The sequence below is a fragment of the Oryctolagus cuniculus genome, chromosome 6 (assembly GCF_051225735.1).
Source record: "Oryctolagus cuniculus isolate XC-2025 breed Fujian yellow rabbit chromosome 6, ASM5122573v1, whole genome shotgun sequence".
Lineage (NCBI taxonomy): Eukaryota > Metazoa > Chordata > Mammalia > Lagomorpha > Leporidae > Oryctolagus > Oryctolagus cuniculus.
Genome location: NC_142872.1, coordinates 112,856,311 through 112,877,044, shown reverse-complemented (window position 1 = coordinate 112,877,044; position 20,734 = coordinate 112,856,311). Strand labels below are relative to the sequence as shown.

Below are 20,734 nucleotides of genomic sequence, written 5' to 3'. Positions count from 1 at the left end.
AAACCTTAGGCCTGAGGACAATCACCAAAAAATGTAGTTACAGGGCCAATGTTGTGGCATAGGCAGTTAAGCCAGCAACTGCAATGTTGGTGTCCCAAATGAAGCTAGTTTGTATACTTCCTGCTCCACTTATGATCTAGCTCTCTGCTAATGTCCTGAGAAAAGCAATGGAAGATGGCCCATGTGTTTTGGCCCCTGCCACCCACATGGGAGACCCAGAAGTTGTTCCTGGCTCCTGGCTTCACCTAGCCTAGCCTTGGCCATTGTGGCCTTTGGGGGAATAAACCAATGGATAGAAGATCTCTCTCTCCCCGTCTCTAACTCTGCCTTTCAAATAATTTTTTTTTTAAAAAGGTAGTTAGAAAATAAAGACAATTATTTGAGGGCTATTGCTAAATCTGCCTTTTAGAATTCATAAAAACAAGATCACTTATATTAGCAAAATATATTTTTAAGATTATTTATTTGAAAGAGAGTTACAGAGATGGAGGCGGGGGGAGATGGGAAGGCAAAGTTCTTTATCTGCTTTCTACTCTCCAAAGGACTACTACAGGCAGGGCTGGGCCAGGCCAAAGCCGAGAGCCTGGAACTCCATCTGGGTCTCCCATGTGGGTGGCAAGAGTCCAAGAACTTGGGTTATCTTCCACTGAATTTAATTAATATTTGTGGAAGCATAATTATTCATTATATATAATTTAACTAAAAATTTTGTTTCTCTCAGATACCATAAATTGTTTTTTTTCAACATTAGAAAGATCTCACATGTCACCAATTGCTCTTATGTTTTTACTCAACAAAACAGCATTTAACCTAGGAAACAGATTGAAGGTTATCCAAGTAGAGGCTTCAAGATCACAGTCTTTGCTACAACGTTCAATAAAGCATATGCCTTATAAGAAATTTTACATGAAGCTGATTATCTCTGAATCAAAATTTGTTTCTTAGGGCCAGTTCTGTGGCACACGAAGTTAAGCCACCACCTGTGATACCAGCATCCAATATGAGCACCAATTCAAGTCCTGGCTGTTCCACTTCCAATCCAGGTCTCTGCTAGCATGCCTAGAAATGCATCGGAAGTAGCCCAAGCACTCAGGCCCTTGCCACTCATGTGGGAGACCTGGATGGAATTCCAAACTCCTGGCTTTGGCAGGGCCCAGCCCCCACCATCATAGCCACCTGGGAAGTAAACCAGCAGATAGAAGATCGATCTCTTCTACACATAATGCCCACTGCTCTCACATGTGTTCCCTGTATGTGATGCCCTCTGTCATTTGTCTCACCAGATGTAGCTGCTGATCGTGAGTTTCCAGCATCCAAAACTTTGAGCTAAAGAAACCTGTTCTCTACATAAATTATGCAGATGTCAGATATTTTGTTACAGCAACAGAAAAGTCTGAGACAAAGACATTTTCTATGACATAAAGTGCAACATCATTAATCATCATATCAAAGATGTACAGAATGGATGTAAAGAACTCGTGTACACTATTGAGTAGGAAAGTAAATTAGCACAGCCATTATGTTAAACAGCATAGAGTCTCCTCAGAAAAGCAAAAAAATAAAATTACTATATCTTCCAGAAATCTCACTTCTGGGTATATATCTAAAGGAATTGAACATAGTATCTTAAAGAAACCACTACATTGCCATATTCATTGAAGCATTATTCACTACAACTAAGACATATAAGCATATTAAGTGCCTGTCAACAGATGAATAAATTTTTTTTTAATTTTTTTTTTGACAGGCAGAGTGGACAGTGAGAGAGAGAGAGAGACAGACAGAAAGGTCTTCCTTTTGCCGTTGGTTCACCCTCCAATGGCCGCTGCGGCTGGCGCACTGCGGCCGGCGCACCGCGCTGATCCAATGGCAGGAGCCAGGTACTTATCCTGGTCTCCCATGGGGTACAGGGCCCAAGTACTTGGGCCATCCTCCACTACACTCCCTGACCCCAGCAGAGAGCTGGCCTGTAAAAGGGGCAAGCGGGACAGAATCCAGCGCCTCGACCGGGACTAGAACCTGGTGTGCCGGCGCTGCAAGGTGGAGGATTAGCCTATTGAGCCACGGCGCCAGCCATGAATAAATTTTTAAAACATGGTGTCACACACATACAAAATGGAATATAAGTCATAAAGAGAAAGAAATTTTTGATAACACGGATGAAGTTACAGGATATTATAATATGTAATCTAAACGAGGCACAGAAATGCAAAAACTTCATGCTCACTTGTATGTGGAATTTATAAAAGTTGAAGTCAAATCATTAGAAAGTTGAATTGTAGTTATCAGAGGCTCTTGGGGTTGATGGCTAGTGGTAGATCAGTGAAGGAAGATAGTGGTCAAAAGGAACAAAATTTAGTTAAATGGAAAGAATGAATTCTGGTGATATATTACACAACATGGTGATTAGAGTTCATAATAATGAATAATATATTTCAAGATTGATAGAATGTCTTAAATGTCTTCCCCATATATAAATAAGTATGAGGTGATAGATATGTTAAAGTATGAGGTGATCGATATGTTAATTAACTTGATTTGGTTATCCCTTATATCATTATTAGCCAACTGAAAATAGAATTTTTAAAATAGGCCATATGCACTAGTGTAATTTGTCTGAACACAGAATATTTTAATTTCATTTTTGCTTAAAATTTTCCCAGTAGTTTTCATTCTCATTTAGTCTTACCCTTCAAGGCTTTGTTTGTTTTTGAATTTAAAGATGGGAACAGACTTATTTTCAGGTGATTTGCATAATTTAGAAATTGTCTTATAGGAGACATAAAAATGTGGAAATAATAGTACAAATGTATACTTTATATAATTGCAATAAAAATAAACTAAGCATCAATTTGCTATCTAGTTTAGGAGTAGAACATTTTCAAGACATTTATTTTTCATTATATTTCAACATACCCATTTATATTCATAAATGATATTACTCCTAAATAATGTATTACTTTCTTGAAACTTTATACAAAATAATTCTATAAGTTGTTAATCACAATTTACGTTTCACCTTTAGCATTATATTTCTGACATCCACTCATAGTGATATGCATAGATTACTTTCTTAGCCCACTCATTTACCACAACATTCCATGTCATGGATATGCTATAATTGACATCCATTCTACTGTGAATGAACACTGAGAAGGTTTGTGACATTTATAAATAATAGCATCATGAACAAGCTTATGTGTGCTCTAGGTACATTTCTGGCCAGTACTTGCTGTGTTGATATAGGAGGCTTCAGTGAACCATATGACTGTCCAGTTATTCTAAGTTTTGCAGGTTTGTTCAATGTACTTTTACTGATTTGTATTCCCCAAATCACAGTATAACAAATTTCATAGCACCATAGACTTATAATTTTTCTGTTTTCCACTTTAATTTTTATTTTGAAATTGGTGAACTATACTGATAGTCCAATATAGTTTTAGTTTATATTTCCTTAACGACAAATGAGGTTGAGTGTTTTTAATGTATTTCTCATTACTAATTCATCTTCCATTAAATAAAGAACATTTTTTGAAATATCATCATTATAAGACAAAATATTTCCCTTCCTTAATAGTTATCTGAAGTAAATTTCCACTGTAAAACAAAAAAAAATACCTCCTGGAAGATTGTTTGTCCAACAGACATTAAATATTTATTAATGTCTTCCTCTATTCTCAATAGACATCAGGGAGAAAAAAAAAATCAAAATTTCATGGTATCAGGTTACTACCAGAAATCAGGAGATTACTGCTTTTCAAGTAAGTGCAACCATTAAACCTTTCTCCAATCCACTGCCCAACCTGCTTCAGTTCTACCATGAGGAGTCAACAGCTCTCTTGTGTTGCTAAAACTGTTAATCCCTGTATATTTTAACCTCCATGAATTTTACTGACAAAAACACAATGTCAGCTCAGTAAGAAATATTGGTCAGAGTACTGAAAACACATAAGACCTATTTTCACCCTAAATATAACTTCTGAATCACTGTAACTTACAACCATTTTGGCAGTATTTGTATCCTAGCATAGATTATGTGGATTAACTCCTAATGATAATAGCTAGATTCATTTTGATATAAATATTTCTGTAGTATCTATTATATACCAGGATTATGTGCAAGACATGGAATAAACACTGATGGGAAGACAAGGCCACAACTTTTAGAAAAATCCCAGTTTAGTACAAAAGTATTACATTTGGCCATGCAAATAAAATAAACTCTTCTGGTACTAAAACAAGATAGTTTACAGAAGTCTATATGTGGATGCTCAAAAAGATAGTTGTCAATTTTGATCTAGTCTGTCAGAAAGAGCTTGGTAGGGCTCAAATAGGAAGGACCTAGTGTGGCACTCTTGTATGTTTAGAAATGTTTTACATATGATTATGTATCTGTGTGTATACATGTTTGCATGTGTATGTGTATACATATCTGTATATAATCATACACATATTTCAAACAAGAAGATAATACCCTCAGAAGGAATAATGAAGAGGACATTAGTGAAGGAATTATTTTAAAAAGTAAATAGGGATGGAGTCAGAGCTGTGGTACAGTAGATTCAGGCTCTGCATGCAGTGTCGGCATCCCATACAGGAGTTTGAGTTCTGGCTGCTTCACTTCCAATCCAGTTACCTGCAAATGTGCCTGGGAAAGCAGTGGAGGATGACTCAAGTGCTTGGGTCCCTTCACCCACGTGGGGGACCCAGAGGAAGCTCCTGGCTCCTGGCTCCGGATGGGCCCAGCTGCAGCCATTGTGGCCATTTGGGAAATGAACCAGCAGGTGGAAGACCCCTTTCTCTCTGTCTCCCTCTGTCTCCCTCTGTCTCCCTCTGTCTCCCTCTGTCCATCTTTAACTCTGCCTCCCAAATAAATAAATCTTTAAAAAAAAAAAAAAAGTAAATAGGGTTAAGAAAAGCCAACAAGAGAGTGAAGGATCTTTAGCTGAAACTGGGTGCTGGGGCCAACAGGAAGGTGAAGTTCTGAGGTACAAGGGAAAAGCCGGGTCAGGGTCTTGGTATCCTAAGTGGCCTGTAATTGCAGAAAGGTGTGGGTGGGTGGGGGAGGGGCGAGTTGGGAGCTACTATGGCACTCTGTAAAATCATACAGCCAACTGTGTCTAACTAGAATGAAAAGAACCAGGGGAATAATAAATCACTCTTGTACCCTATGATGTGTTCTGTTTCCCATTGTACTAAACCCAGCCAGAAACGAGATGGCCACGAAATATGGTTATTGAGGTTTATCCTGTTAGTATATAAAGCATGTTTGAACAGGGTAGGATGTGTGTGCATGTGTGCACATAACTATGAATTTATGTACTTCATATGAACTATCTCTAAGTTTCACAACAAAAATCCTAGGAAATAGATATTTATATGACTTTAAAAAAGAAATTATTTATGATCACATATTATAAGAAAAAACAGTTGCACACTGGTTTTTAATTAAAGACTAAGAATATCTATACTCTAAAATATTTTCCTCCCTTAAACCATGAGTCAACATCACAGATTATGGTAAATCACTAGAAGCATACTAATAAAACAAAATGCATGAAAAAGCTGTTCACTATCACAAATATTTAGTATTATTCTCAATGTTGGGTTTAACACACGAAGGTGATGCATGAAAACAAAATACGTCTATTTGAAAGACAAAAATATCAATATTTCTATTTACATTATTGTTACTTAAAATTATTTAAATGTATTGAAAATTTAGAATATAAAATCGTCAGCTATAAGAAATAGACATTTAATTTGATAATTTTAATATATACTGGCAATGCTTAGCTAGAAAATATGAGAAAATGTATTTCATAATATCCATAAAAAGATAAAACCTAAGGAATTACCTCAAAAGATAACAAAACCAATATGAAACTATTAATGATCACTAAAGGAGACTAAATATAAAATATTTTTTTTTTTTGACAGGCAGAGTGGACAGTGAGAGAGAGAGATAGAGAGAAAGGTCTTCCTTTTGCTGTTGGTTCACCCTCCAATGGCCACCGCGGCAGGCACGCTGCACGCTGGTCTCCCATGGGGTGCAGGGCCCAAGTACTTGGGCCATCCTCCACTGCACCCCCTGGCCACAGCAGAGAGCTGGCCTGGAAGAGGGGCAACTGGGACAGAATCTGGCGCCCCGACTGGGACTAGAACCCGGTGTGCCAGCGTCGCAAGGCGGAGGATTAGTCTAGTGAGCCGTGGCACTGGCCGAGACTAAATATAAAATATACAACATGTTTGCAATTAAGTTGTTACATTATATGTCTAATTTATAAATTAAAAATTCAGATATCTAAATATTCCACACATCTAAAATTTTAAAATCAATATGAAATTCACTAACACTGGAAAATTTTCACAGAAGTAGAATATATAACCTAAGTTTAAAATGTGATCTAACTGTATCGCAAATCAATAATTATGACTGAAATACCCAAGGATATAAGTGATAATAGGAAAATTTTTAGAAAAGACATGTAATCCATAAATAAGGGCCCTTTGTGGAAGTTTTTAGAAAGAAAAAATGTGTAACTGATATTAAGAACTCTATGAATGAGATTATTATGACAAAAAAGTCCCAGCCATAAAGGAAATTGTTGAATAGGAAAATAAAGGGAAAGAAAATACACAAACTGAAGCATGATGAGACAAAATGACAAATACAAGAAAAAATAAGACAAATAGGACATGATGAGCAGTAATAATATTTCATTAAATGGAATTCTAGCATTATAGCAGAGTTCATCAGAAGGAATTCTTGGTGAATTAATGGTTTAGAATTTTCCAAAACTGACTTAAGTACGTTACTCCTGAACTTCAAGAAATTTAAAGGTTAAAAAAATGCTAAGCATATCAGAGTAAAACTTAAAAAGCTAAAGACAGAACAAAACCTTAAAAGTACCTATGTAAAAGAACTCACTACTTTGAAAGAAATAACAAGACTTAAAACTGAATTCGTATCTGGAAAAAGCCATATAAACGACTTCCCACCTTGAATTCCATATTCAGCAATAAATTCCTCAAAAATGAAGAGAAAATAAAAGGCATCTTTTAAACAAATAAAACCTGAAATAAAATAGTCATCTGAAGAGTATTAAAGAGTATATTTCAGGCAGAAAAAAAATGAGGTTAAAAATGAGGGTAAATCTCAATAAAAGAATTATTGTTTAAAGTATCTGTAATATACTTTGTAGGATTTATGCATACATACAAATACATAGTCAATATAATATTACTCCTCAAGAGAAGAGAACAATAAATGGAATTAGATTGCTTTATTCTACATTCTTAATTTAGACAGTATCCAAAAACACATATCTAAAAGAATAATAAGAGAAGGTAAAACAAAAATTTGGACCCATAATATGGATAAAATGAAAACTTAAAAATCCAATAACAACCAGAGTGAAGGATAAACAAAACACGGAAGAGGTGCAACAAATAGAAAATAAAAAATGATAATAGAATTAAACTTAGTTTTCAATGATTATATCAGATACTCTAATTAAAAGATACATACTTGGAGACTAGACTAAAAACAAACTCAGTGGGCATTGGGCCTAGCATTTAAGACACCAGTTATAATGACAACCTTCCATATCAGAATACCTGAGTTTTATCCCAGTTCTGACTCCTGATTTCAGTTCCCTGCTAACACTGATCCAGTGTTGATGGCTCAAGCAGTTGGGCTCCTGACACCTGTGTAGGAAGCTTAGCTCCAGTTCTCAGCTGGGAGCTTCAATCCCCCCAGGGCATGGCTGGCATTTGGGGAGACAACCAGCAGATGGGACTGCTCTCTTGGTCCTGTTTTCTGTCTGACTCTGTCTCTCAAATAAATAAATTGAAAATATCTAAATGAAGATATAAGTACAGGGAACAACTTTATTTTAAAATTTGCTCTAGTTAGCAACAGATATATTATTATATCTAACAATTGCAAAAGACAATGATCAAAGAAAACCAATTCAAAACATGGCCATGTGCTATGAAGGATAGATATCAAATCTCACCGATTTCAATGGACAGCAATGCTATAGAATATGATAGAAGATGATATAAAGTAACAAGAAAATCCTAAAACATTTCAAAAATTTAAACCATTAACTAAATAAACGTGTCAAGTAAGAACATATAGAGAAACAAAGCAGAGATCTGAGGATTGCACCCAAAGAACTCCGCTATTGAAAAACGAGCTATTCATGGAGGAACTATCAAGGAAACTTGAAAAATTAATTTTGTTAAATAAGTAAAAAATAGAAATGATCAAACTATATGCAAAAATAAAAGCGCAGGTATCTGCTCACCAGCTAGAGAAACGTTTCTAAATATTAAACACAAAGAGAAATCACAAAGGAAAAGATGGGCGAATTTGCTTGTGGTAGTGGTTTTCAGAGGATTGTGAAAGGGTGGGGAAGGAGAGAAGGCTCTCCAGATTCCCCCCTCATCAATCAAAATAGTGAAGCCTTCAACATAGCTATCTGATAGAAAGTTTGTTCCGAAATGAGCTCTATAGCAAAACTTTTTTTTTTAACACAAGACAATAAATTCTGGTACACAAACAAAATTAGAAAGTCAATGAGAAAATGCAGGAAAAATACAGCAAATATGTAAAATTCAGATATTCTTGGGGCTTGTCTCTGAAAGAGAAAATAAATTGAGTGTGTGTCCTCTGTCCTTTAAAAACTAAAACAAAAAACTGTTCAAAGTCCAGCATGCAAAGAGCTTAAAAGTTGCCACTCCATCATAGCAAGTCAAAAGTTGAGCAAACCAAAAAAAAATCAACAGTTCTTCTTGGAGCCATCGGGGATGCAGGGTCACAGGGAAGAACTGCTGCACCCAATGCTGGATACCAGAACCACAGCACACACTCACCGGACCAGAAACCCGTACAGGAACCGCCGCCAGGGCAGAGAAACCAGAACCCGGACTGGAAATCGCTGGCATCTCAGCAGGGACGAAACTCGGAGGAAAGAACCTCAAAGGAAACCAGTTTTAGCGAGTCTCAAACTGTTGAGTTTTACCTCCAGGAGCATATCTCTCCTCACAGCGAACCTGGGAGAGAACTCCCCTCAAGCTTCCAGTGAGGGAGAGGAAGGCAGACTGTTTTAAAATAAGCCAGAATAGTCTTTTTTTAACAAGGTCCGCCCTCAGGTGGAGCTATTTTACCGGTGTGACACCAACTTGTGGGCAGGGGAGACCCCCACTCCAGCCACCTGCCCTACCTAAGGAAGGGAGGAAATGCTATGAGAATAAACTGTGAAGCTCTCGGTCCACGGGACCCGCTCACGAAAATACCAAGTCCTCATCCGGGACTATGAACCGCTTGCCTTCTCCCAGCCCTCATCACTACCTTGCTAAAGGCCTAATACTGCAGTTTCTTTTATTAGCCTTTCAAATTAACTTACCAAGAATACTAAGAGGCAAAAAACACAGTTTGAGAGGCTGAATTGTCAGACCAGAAATTAAAATAAAAACACCTATGACTAATATCCGAAGGACTTTAATGGAAAAAGTAGACAAAATACAAAAGTAGATAGATGTTGAAAACAAAATATGGGGATTCCAAGAAAGAATCAAAAATAAGCACTAGAGATCAAGAACTCTGCAGCCGCGAGGAGTGCTTCTGAGGCACTCACTAGTAGCCTGCACGGCTGAGGGAATAATCTCTGAGCTTAAGGGTATGACAACAGAAACTCCCAGAACTGAAAACCAGAATGGAATATTCAAGAATTGTGGTACAATACAAAACAGGGTGGGCCGGTGCTGTGGCTCACTAGGTTAATATTCCGCCTGCGGCAGCAGCATCCCATATGGGCATTGGGTTCTAGTCCCAGTTGCTCCTCTTCCAGTCCTGCTCTCTGTTGTGGCCGGGGAGAGAAGTGGGGGATGGCCCAAGTGCTTGGGCCCTGCACCCGCATGGGAGACCAGGAGGAAGCACCTGGCTCCTGGCTCCCAACTGGCGCAGCACCAGCCATAGCAGCCATTTGAGGGGTGAACAAAAGGAAGGAAGACTTTTCTCTGTCTCTCTCTCTCACTGTCTAACTCTACTTATCAAATAAAAAAAAAAAAATCGGGCAAAATGAAAAGAAACAGTAGCCATACTGGAAACAATAATGACTGAATTTCCTGAAATTAATGTTCACTATGAGAGTGTAGATTCAAGAAGTTCACAGAATACATCCTGAAGGATAAACGCTAAAAGAAAAACTCACGTGAGCATATCATACTGAAGCTTCAGGAAATCAAAGTAGACAAGAGAGAGGGAAAACACACACACACACACACACAATAAAAAAATCTTACCCAAACCTATAAAGTAGCAAAATAAGAACGATATATGACTTCTCGGAAACCACACAAGCAAGAAGAGAGTGGAATGAAATATTGAAAGGTGTTGAGGGAGAAAACCCTCCAACCTAGAATTCTATTGCTTGCAAAATTACCCTTCAGAAGTGAAGGGGAAATACAGATTTCCTTGGGCAGATAAACACAAAATCTTCCTAGACAGAAAACTCTTGTTATATCAGAAACTCTCATCTACGTAAGAAAGGAAGAGCATCAGAAAGAGTGAATAAGTGAAGGCAAAGTCAAACTTCCACTCTTCTTATTTTTCATTGATCCAACAGATAACGCTTTATTCAAAATAATAAAATAATATTTTAGTTACAATTATATATATATTATTTTCATCTGATGCTTGTGGAATTCTCAAATGACCTGAAATATATTTTGGATAAAAGCTTTGGGTAAACTATTTTTCTGAAAGATTTTATTTTCCATTTCATAAATGGTACAATATCAACATTATATATGTTTATATATATCTTTATATCAACAGTATATAATTAAAGCAGAATATAAAACATGGAAAAGGTAAATTACTATTAAATAAATCTCTTTTATTGTTGGTCTATGAAAATTATAAAAGCAAGAAACTAGAACATAATGTCACACTGGGGCAGGCATTATCAATTAGCTCAATTGCTTCCAGAATTTAATGTGGTTAAAACTAACAACACTATTTACACTATCTGTACTCTTTCTCTTACTAATAATTTCATTTCACTGAAATCATCCTAAGTAACCAGAAATTTAGTAATTTCCCTTTGAGCTTAATAATCAGCTTCTGGGCCAGCACTGTGGTACAGCTCATTAAACTGCCCTTGCAGCACCAGCATCCATGTGCACAGTTGGAGCCCCAGCTGCTCCACTGCTGATCCAGCTCCCTGCTAAGGTGCCTGGGAAAGCAGCAGAGATGCCCAAGTGCTTGGGCCCTTACACCCTAGTGGAAGACCTGGAAAAGCTTTTGGCTCCTGGCTTCAGCCTGGCCCAGCCTTAGCCATTATAGTCACTTGGAGAGAGAAGCAATAGATGGAAGATTTTCTCTCTCTCTCTCTCTCTCTCTCTCTCTCTTCTCTCTTTCTAACTCTACCTTTCAAGTAAATTAAAATCTTAAAAAAAAAGAATCAGTTTCTATCGCTTTCATATTCCTAAATGTTAAAAACTTAAAAACAAATAGAAATTGACAATAAATTATTAAATTTGATATATAAAAAAGTAATGTTTACAATGTAAATTATCAATTTACAAAACTGGAGAATGAATGCTCCAGAGAAGAATGACGGTCCAATACAGTTTTGGGAGGTTAGTTGACAAAGCTCTGATGAAGAAGACAAGACAGTCAACCATATGCTGACAAACTAACTTGCCTCACAAGTCCAATGGAAACCAAATTCCCAGGACGCCATGAGATAGAAGGTAGAGTCTTAAACTGCTGAGAACCGCAAACAGAAATCGCAAACACTTTATGGACAACTGACCACATTCTCATCTCTTTCACCAAGCCGAAGCTTTTAAAAAAAGCCTATTTTAACATTACCCGATAGTGTTGAGGGAAGAACTAATCAGCTGTTTCATAAATCATAACTGTAAAATGGATGGAAGAGTAGAGGCAAATAAAGATTTATGATGCAGGTTTTTAAACTCTGTGATTAACACAGAATTATTCTTAGGTGTTTAAATTTAACTGAAAAGTGATCCCTGTTACATAGTAATACCTGTTGTTTACTCACAATTTGTAGGACAAATATTATTTATTGAAGCAATGGAACACAGTGATATTCTGAGACCCTGCATAATTCCACTAAGGCAAGTAGAGCAGAGTGAAGTCTTTCATAAAAAGCCAATCAAGATATGCAAGATTTTTTGGGAAAGAGGAGACTGAGATTGCTACAGAGACAAAAATGACTGAGTAATATGTGTGGGGCTTTACATTTCTGATGTTCATAGTCTTCACAATAATAATGGGATATTTTATAATTAGTGATTCAAGTTTCACAAGGAAGAAATTTGTCCAAGGTCATACAACTAGTAACTGGAAAGGCTGGTGCACAAGGCAATTCTTCTGACTCCACAGGCCAGGCATTCTGCATTATGTGCATCCCAAACCTATGTGGCTGTGACTGTGCCTGCCCCAGACAGAACAAGATGGAGGGCTACACACTTCTGTAATATCAATCTAATATTCAGGAGTCTTCATTTCAATCCTTTACTAACACATCTCCTTAACATAAATAATTCTCTTTCTTCGGCCCTATTGTTACATCACAAAAGATCATTGTCAAAAATCTAAATTATTTGCAGTATGCACACGTCTTTGTTAACCTGTGTTTTCTTTGAGCATCAAGTCTTTCTTTTGCAGAAGACAGTCCCTCAACCCTTTCTGTATAGTTTTCCTCCCAGTCCCTCAACCCTTTCTGTATAGTTTTCCTCCAAAACACTAATTTTTTATAATTTTTATTTTATTCAATTTATTTGTTTGAAAGGCAGAGAGACAAGTAAGACTGATCTCCCATCTGCTAGTTCACTCCCCAGTGCCCACAATAGCTAGAACTGGGTCTAACTGAAGCCAGAACCTGGAAACTATCTGGGTCTCCCACATGGCTGGGAGGGACTGAGTTACTTAAGCCATTACCTGCTGTCTCCAGGATGTGCATCAGCAAGAAGTTGGAATTAGGAGCAGAGCCTGATCTCTCATCTATGCACTCTGATATGGGATAGGGGCATCCCAACTGGTGTCTTAATGGCTGCTCCAAACGCCCACTCTCTATACTGCCTAATTTAATAGATATACTAGCCCTACACCAAACATTTGTCTCGGACTATCACATAGTCCTTACATATAGTTTGAGACCACAACTCCTCAATTTCTGTGTCATTTCACCAGAGGACAACAGTGTAAGAACCATATTGCACTTGGATTTTAAACAGCCTGATTCTAATAGGCAAACATCCTGATGTTCTTCCAGTGAGCAATTCCTCTGAGTCATTGCTGAGAAGTGGCTTTGCATCACTGCTCCACTGAAACATAATGATCTTCAGATGCCTCCTTCCCTCAAAGGAAACAGCTTTAATTGGAGAAAGTAGAAGAGAAAACAATTGGGCCAAGTTTTCTCAGAGGATCTTAAACTACTTTTCACAGCTCATTTATACATTCTTCGTTTCTGCCCTTTCCACAGCTCCAAAATGCATACACACATTGCTTTTCCCCCCAGAAATTAGCTGTTTATACAGAAACCAATTATTTTTACCAAAGTATGTCATAATTGCATTTCTAAAAGCCAGTGTTGTTGCAGGCAAAGCAATCAAATCAAACATGTAAGAGTGCTAGATGATTTGCCCAGTTTTCTCTGTGATGTTAATTTGTCAACTTGAGCAAAGAATAAGATTTGCTTCCAGGATATCAACTCAACCTCTTTTGTCATTAAAAAATAAAATAAAATAAAATTCTGCTTGTTAAACTTCCCAACGGAAAACAGGTGTCACAATCATCTCTTACCTAGACAAATTTCACAGCCCCTTGACAGTTCACGGCAAATCTCCTGACACCCACAGCCAACCACCCATACATGACTCGCTGCCATAAAGACAAAAATGTGTCAATCACACCAAGATTAAAATCCTACAATGGTCTACGAGACCCTGAGTAATGATCTGGCCCCTGGCCTTCCCTCTGCTAACTTTCCCAGTTCATGCATTTTCACACAAATGGCCTCCTTACAAATTACACTGTACTTTTGTTTTTGTTTTCCATTTGCAAACCATTTTGCCATTTCTGGGCCCTAGCACTTGTGTTTCCTCTAATTGTAATGCACTTAGCCAAGATGTTAGATTGTCCAGCTCTCTCATTTCATAAAATTGTCTGAATGGTGTCACCTTTCACAGTGGCCTGCCCTGATCATTTCATTGTACTCTATCCCCTTATTCTGCATTAGTTTTTCCTCCTCTTAAATGTAGGCTGCATGAAGACAAAACTATTATGTGTTCCAAAGCCAAGAATATTACTAGAAACAAAGTCCAAAACTATATGTTGGATTCATTAATTAATGGGTGAAAAATAAAATCAGTCTAAGCTATTTAGATATCAACATTCTAATTCATATTTTAGTTCAAAGATGTTAATATTATTTAGTCATAGTCATATTCTCCTAATTCTGAAATACTTTCTTTCTTGAAATGCGAACGCTTTGCCAACTGCATGTAAATACAGTAAGACTGTCTATTGCATATACTTCCCCATCAGGATTTATCTAATGAGTAGGTACAAAAGAAACTATGGTAGCATGATTCCCATCTCTAAAATTTAATTGTGAACCTAATTACTTCCAATCTAAATTACCTTCAGCTGATTGAGTCCAATGTTGTGCCTTTAAGGGACTCCCATAATTACTGTAGAATTCCTAGCATCTCCAGGACACAGTTGTTTTTCCATTTTGAGAGCTACCTATATCTCCCACTAATGGCCCCTCTCTGTTTTCTGTTATTATTGCTGTTTCGATAAACCTGAGTCAGTTTATGTGGCTTACAATCCAAAATTCTAAATAACGCACACCATAAGCTTATATTCAACATCAACTAGAATAAATTTGCCTAACCCAACCTTCACACTTTATTTTTTTTTTATTTGAGAGGTAGAGTTATAGACAGTGAAAGAGAGAGGCAGAGAGAAAGGTCTTCCTTCTGTTGGTTCACCCCCCAAATGGCTGCTACAGCTGGCGCTGTGCCGATCCAAAGCCAGGAGACAGGTGCTTCCTCCTGGTCTCCCATGGGGTGCAGGGCCCAAGCACTTGGGCCATCCTCCACTGCACTCCCGGGCCACAGCAGAAAGCAGGACTGGAAGAGGAGCAACTGGGACTAGAACCTGACATTCATATGGTATGCCGGCACTGAAGGTGGAGGATTAACCAAGTGAGCCACGTTGCTGACCCCAACCTTCACACTTTAACAACAAGTTTTCTACAAGGGGCTCCTGTGTTTGGTGAACTACCTAGTTTGATATGCAAGTAGGTTGTAACCTAACCTAAGAGGATACTCTTACAGCTAAGTCTCTGAGTCTCTGCTGAGGTCACAGGCAATCCTTCAGCCATTCCAGACCAAAGTCTGCCAAATTATGTCCAACTGCCAAACTTCACCAGTCAGAGAAACTCCGTACGTCACATTCTGTCTTTCTGATTATAAAAGCAGTTACCGTCTGGATCTAGACACTTTCTCAGGCTCAAACAAACTATTTAATTTAACCGCTCTCAATTTTTTCTCTTACCATCAATCTGATATACCTTGAAATATAAAGTTTAACAAGAAAGTTCCCAATTCTCTGTTTCTGTTTCCTCTCTCCCTCATACTGCCTGTTCTGCTCACATCTTCCTATTACACAGTATCCCTCAATGATTTTAATGACCGTTCCAATGATTTTAACTTTAACATTTCAAAATTCCTATCCTCCTTCCCATGTAGCACCATTTTCTCGGAGCTGCTGACTTCAAGTAGAAGTCAAGAAATAGTCTGTGTGATTGCACTAAATCACACTAAATCATCAATAAGTGTTTCTTAATCTTGTCAGGAACATTTGCATTTCTTTGAAAACAGGACACTGTTATTCAAAACCAATTTCTTTTTTGTTAAGGTACCAAGCAGGACGGCAAAGTGAAGAATTATAGAACGTACAAGGTAGCTAATTTTATTTTTTTAAATGCTTATTTCTTGAAAGGCAGAGCAACAGCAGCAGAGAGAGAGAGCTCTTGTATTTGCTGACTCACTTACCAAATGGCTGGGCTGAAGCCAGGAGCCAGGAACTCCATCTGACCCTCTCACATGGGTGACGGGCCTAAGCACCTGCACCATCATCTGCTGCCTCTCAGGATGCATTAGCCACAAGCTGGACCAGGAGCAGGGTAGCCAGGATGCAAACTGGCCCTCTGCTACAGGAAGCAGACATCCCAAGCCATGGTTTAATCTGGTGTGCTACATTACCTGTCCCTGGTAGCTACTTTACCAATTTTGTTGGATCACATCATGAGGCAGCCCATCAATTTGTGGGTCAGTTAGGGATAAACAGAGGGCTACAGACCTGACAACTTAACCATCAATAAAAAGATTTTAGTCAAAGTACTTTTGTGTTGTGGACATAAAGCATTCAACTCCATAGAAACTGTGGCTAACAGAGTCACAAAGATATTGCTAGTGTTACAAATATGACTAACACACGGTAAGGGAACTGTCACTCACCTCTTCTTGAGTGCTAGAGGCAGGGGCAAAATCGCTGATTTGCTTCTAACCAACAGTATGTGGCAAAGATGATGGGAAAGATAGGCCTTTACTAGGTTCTATGACACTGTATCCTACAAACATGAGAGAGAAACAAAGACTCTTCTTTGTTGGCTTGGGAAATTTAAGTTTCCTTGCTATACGAAGCATCAGAAGAGGGCCAAATGGTAAGGAACCCTGGATCTCTAAAACTGAGAGTGGTTCCAACTAAGAGCCAGCAAGAAACTGTGGATTCCAGTACTCCAACCATAAAGGATGAAATTCCATCAACCACTGTATGAGCCTGGAAGAGGATCACATTCTCCAGAAGTTATTGCAGCCCAGTAGACATCCTGAGCAACCCCTTGAGACACCGGGCAGGAGCCAGCTAAATCTTTCCCAGAAACATAAGAATTATATGTTATCTTCACACCAAGTTTATGAGAGCTTACTATACGACAGCCAAAAAACAAATAAAGTATTGCCCCAAGGAGAAGAGAAAATCAAAAGCATGCCCTGTATGGAAACAAACATAGATTGCGAATTTAGCACAAACCGTTGTTCTTTTACTTACTAGCTTATCACAGCTACTGCAAAGACTGAGATGAGGACTAAGTAAGAAAGTTTAAGTATAGTGTTTAGGCTTGCCATGAATATTAAATGCCAGAGAAGTGAGCTCCCTACTGGTTTCCTCTGATATTGTAGTTCAGTTGCAGTCATGGCACCACCTGTTGGCAGCATTGAGATTTGCAACCTGAACCCTCCTACCTGCCCAAATCCGAATCACTAAAAATAGTGGCTTAATGTAATGTACTTGTACTTTGGGATCACCTCTACCCACTGACCTGTTCTTTTATGCATGAGTGAGGAAATATGTTCTGGAACTTCATGCCTGCCCAATATCTAGCACTCTGGGTATTTGGAAACAGGCCAGCAAGTGGAATTCACGGAGGGCAAAGCAGCTTTCGTGGCTAGTCTCGCCTGTGCTGAGACAGCCTTCTACCACACCTCCTGAGGAATGACCACTTCAATCCATTGCTGGCACTCGGTCATTTGCTCATTTGCAAATTCCAGTCCAACATCAGCCTAGATTTGCTTCCATGTATTTTGACATCTTTCTGGAGAACCAGAGCTGCTGCTTCTTTTTTTTTTTTTTTTAAGATTTATTTATTTTATTTGAAAGTCAGAATTACAAAGAGGCAGAGGCAGAGGTAGAGAGAGAAAGAGAGGGAGAGAGAGAGAGAGAGAGAGGTCTTCCATCTGCTGGTTCACTCCCCAGATGGCTGCAACAGCCAGAGCTACACCAAACCGAAGCCAGGAACCAGGAGCTGCCTCCTGGTCTCCCACATGGGTGCAGGGGCCCAAGCATTTGAGCCATCTTCCACTGCCTTCCCAGGTCATAGCAGAGAGCTGTTTCAGAAGTGGAGCATCCAGACTCAAAGCAGTGCCCATATGGGATGCCAGCACTGCAGGCACTGCATCCCAGCTACATCACAGCACCAGCCCCAAATCATAGCTTCTTGAGGATTTCTATGGCTAAGTTCCTCCCGCATCTCAGATCAGAACCTTCATTATCTGGAAACTGCTACTCATAGGAAGAGAGGGATTCCTAACTGCGTTAAGAATTCTTCAGTTCAGCACAACGTGAAATCAGCTCTGATTGATCCATGGTTTTCTGAGAACTAAAAATTTTAAATCCAATGCAATGTTAACCAACAGGATAGTTTAATAGAAAGAAAATGGCTGAAAAATCTATTGCACCAGTAACTTCCACTGATTTAGTGATTTCCTAGCACTAGAAGGTATTTTTAATAAATTGACTGGGCACATTCTGATTGAATTTTTCTCTTCACAGATTTACAGTTTAATTATACTTCTGTATAGCAAATGATTATAATTTCCTCTTCTATTCCTTCTGTATATTCTCTATTCCTCAAACTTTCCTAGGTGACAAGAATCCATCACATTTATTTTTGCTTTATAATAAAAAATCAGAAATATTGTCAATGTAAAAAAAGCTCTGATTATATTTTTTTCAAATTTGCAGGTATATTTTTGAAGAAAATTGCTTATGGCACAAAACTCTTAGAATATTCCTTAAAACTGAAATGTCACATTGTTAATTACTACTTCTGTATTACTGGTCTTCCTATCAGGCACAATTCTTGATGCTTTTTTGTTGATTTTGTTTTTGCTATCAATCTCAGTTTCAATACCACATTTCATCATGGTTCCTCTTCAAATTTAATTTTATTCATAAATCCAATACAATCTGTGGTAATTTACCTCCGCTCAGATTTAATGCCCTTATTTCTCTCCTTCTTCCCTTCCTTGTCCTCCTCCATAGTATCCCATTACAGAACAAAGTACTCCAGGAAATTAAATACAAGACAAGTGTGTAAAAGCGTTTTGTGATGGAGAAAAGAGTTTACATTTTGCAATTAGCATTCAAGTAACCATAATATAATGAAATTTCAAATGTAATTTTGATTTAAAAATCAGCAAATAACACACATTTTGCTTACAATTTAAAATCAAAATGATGGACTACAAGTTTAGTAATATTCATGTAGCCATAAAATGCCATAAGGAGTGAATTCACAAAGATTACATTCAGTCAGAAAAGTTTCTAGTATGTCAAACTGCTGAATCAATTGGCAATGCTATATCACAACAAAAGTACACATACCTGCAAACAACTAACCTTTAAAGAAAACTAGTAAAAAGAATTCAACTAAAAGAAATATGTTAGCAATACTTACAGTTTCTTTAAGATAGTTAAGAATTCTGCTATTTTCTCTGGGGATACTTTTGGTCCATGTAAATCCTGGCCACCACGTGCTTTTCTAATATGGACAGCTATATCGTGAGAATCATCAGGATCCTGGTATTGACTGTCTTCTACATTTCCTTTAGGTTTTCTGAACAAGAAAAGCATATTTTATTATACTGCATACTGCTCAGAAATTGGCAAAGACTTTTGTTATCAATGGTAGAAACACTGTTCTGAGATAGTTTAGCATTTTAATAACATTACTTTTTAATCTCTTGGGAGTCTTTTTCAATAACCCCTAGTAGAGATGCACACCACTATAAGTCCGAAAATTAACATTTACAAAACATTTTAATGTATAAAATTTGATTACATGTATTATAATTGTCTTAAGCAACTGAAATACTTTTAATAATATAATAGATTTACATAATTTAGGAAGATATTTCAAATCAATAGCTAACATACTTCTTGTTATACAACTTTTTTTTCAGTATTTTATACCAGTAATTATAAATTGTTTGGTCTATTGGTATTTGTTTCCCACTGGTAAATTTCAAACTTCTTGAATGTAGTCCCCCTTTAAAGTGTGAACATCTATTAGATTGCTCTACTCTTGGGCTATACATAATACACCAAAGTCCCCAAGATATGAATAAAAATTTTCCATTTCCCATTAATTTTTCCAATATCAATAATTCCTATTAAGAGGTCACTGAAAATAAGGGGCCAGGAATCCAACAATTGTTGCCATCTTTGAGGAAGAAACAGTAGATAAGATAATAAAAACCCAAATGATCACAGATCATGCTTAGGTCACAGCCTTTAATTGATATGAAAAAAGATGAAAATATAGTTAAATATAAGAGATTGTGTGGAACATTAATAAGAATGAAAATTATCACATTAATATCTAAAATGTGTTGAGATTTTAAATGTGCTGGCTACCCTGCTGAACATTACATGCACATTTTCTCATTAACACTAACCAAGTGAAGTAAAAGATATTATCTGCAGTTTATAAGATAAGGAAATTTCAGCCTGAAAAATGGCTAGTACAGCTGAAAATGTTTTTATCTACAGTTCACAGATTATTAAAGTTTAATAGTAGAATTTTCTGAAGTATACATATGAGAAAAACAATAAATTCCTAGCAGAACTTAAATACAAAAATCAAATTTAAAACCAGAAGCCAGTTCCCCTTTGATCACTTTCACATAATCTCAACCATTCCATCCACAGAGACCTAAACCTCCTAGTTTCTCCTCTAAATAGAATGGAATGGTAAATACAGTACAATTCAGCCACGATGAGAATTTAGGAATAAAGCAATTGACTGTTTTCCTCTACCCAGCCCAGATATTCAAA

The 20,734-nt window shown here is 37.5% G+C and overlaps 1 protein-coding gene across 1 annotated transcript in view; it reads right to left on the bottom strand.

The window, feature by feature from the left end:
- Positions 1-20,734, bottom strand: part of CNBD1 (cyclic nucleotide binding domain containing 1) — a 506,061-nt gene that overhangs the window by 414,103 nt on the left and 71,224 nt on the right. Inside the window, exon 4 of the mRNA XM_070075280.2 lies at positions 19,356-19,514. Coding sequence (XP_069931381.2) covers positions 19,356-19,514 — 159 coding nt within the window. The remainder of the gene's footprint in view (positions 1-19,355; positions 19,515-20,734) is intronic.